At 76.0% G+C, this 995-nt stretch overlaps 1 protein-coding gene across 1 annotated transcript in view; it reads left to right on the forward strand.

The window, feature by feature from the left end:
* The window catches only part of AURANDRAFT_69145 (hypothetical protein), a gene marked incomplete at both ends in the record, with an annotated part of 3,610 nt that extends 2,654 nt beyond the window's left edge, over positions 1–956 (forward strand). The window contains one exon of the mRNA XM_009044897.1: positions 201–956. Coding sequence (XP_009043145.1) covers positions 201–956 — 756 coding nt within the window. The remainder of the gene's footprint in view (positions 1–200) is intronic.
* Positions 957–995: the final 39 nt, after the last annotated feature.

Consider the following 995-nt stretch of genomic DNA (forward strand, 5'->3'; position numbering starts at 1 on the left):
TGCGCCACATCCGCCGCGAGCGCGCCATGAGCGACTCGTCCGACGGCGAGGAGGACGCGCCGCCGAAGGACTTCGCCGCCCTCTTCGGCCGCGCGCCGAGCGCGAATTCGACGTGCACCTGCAGCCTCATCCCCTGCCTGTTCTTCGCCGCGTCAGAGAGAGACACGGGCCGCGCGCGCGCCCACCCGCGCCCTTCTTAGGTGCGCCGGCGCCGGCGAGGAGTTCTTCGCGGCGGCGGTGGAGGAGCCCGCGCGCGCCGGCGGCGCGGCGCCGGCGGGCCTCGCGCTGAACCCGGGCGCGTCTCCCGACGACGCGCGGTTCCTCGACGGCGACCTGAGCCGGCACCTGAAGCCGCACCAGGAGCGGGGCGTGCGCTTCATGTGGGAGCGGTGCGTCGGGCCGGCGGAGGAGGGCGACGCGCGGGGCTGCGTCCTCGCGGACCACATGGGCCTCGGGAAGACGCTCCAGCTCATCTGCGTGCTCAAGAGCTGGCTCGGCGGCGGCCCGCCGCGGCGCACGGCCCTCGTCATCGCCCCGGCCTTTGTTTTATCGAACTGGCTCGGCGAGATCGAGCGCTGGCTGCCCCGGGACCGCGCGCTGCGGCCGCGGACGCTGCCCGCGGCGGGCGGCGCGGCGGCGCGCCTCGCGGCCGTCGCCGCGTGGCAGCGCGAGGGCGGCGCGCTCCTCGTGGGCTACGAGATGTTCCGCATGCTCGCGGGGGGCGCCGGCGCCAGGGCCGAGTTCGTCGCCGCGCTCTGCGACCCGGGGCCCGGCCTGCTCGTGCTCGACGAGGCGCACCGACTGAAGGAGCCGCGGAGCCAGCTCTACAAGGCCATGGGCCGCATCCGCACGCGGCGGCGGGTGCTGGCCAGCGGCTACCCCGTGCAGAACCGCCTCGACGAGTACTGGGCCCTCGTGACCTTCGCGCGGCCCGCGGCGCTCGGGTCCTACGACCGGTTCCGCGCGTTCTTCGAGCGGCCCATGGGGATCCTCAG

The sequence above is a fragment of the Aureococcus anophagefferens genome (genome assembly GCF_000186865.1).
Source record: "Aureococcus anophagefferens unplaced genomic scaffold AURANscaffold_996, whole genome shotgun sequence".
NCBI lineage: Eukaryota > Pelagophyceae > Pelagomonadales > Pelagomonadaceae > Aureococcus > Aureococcus anophagefferens.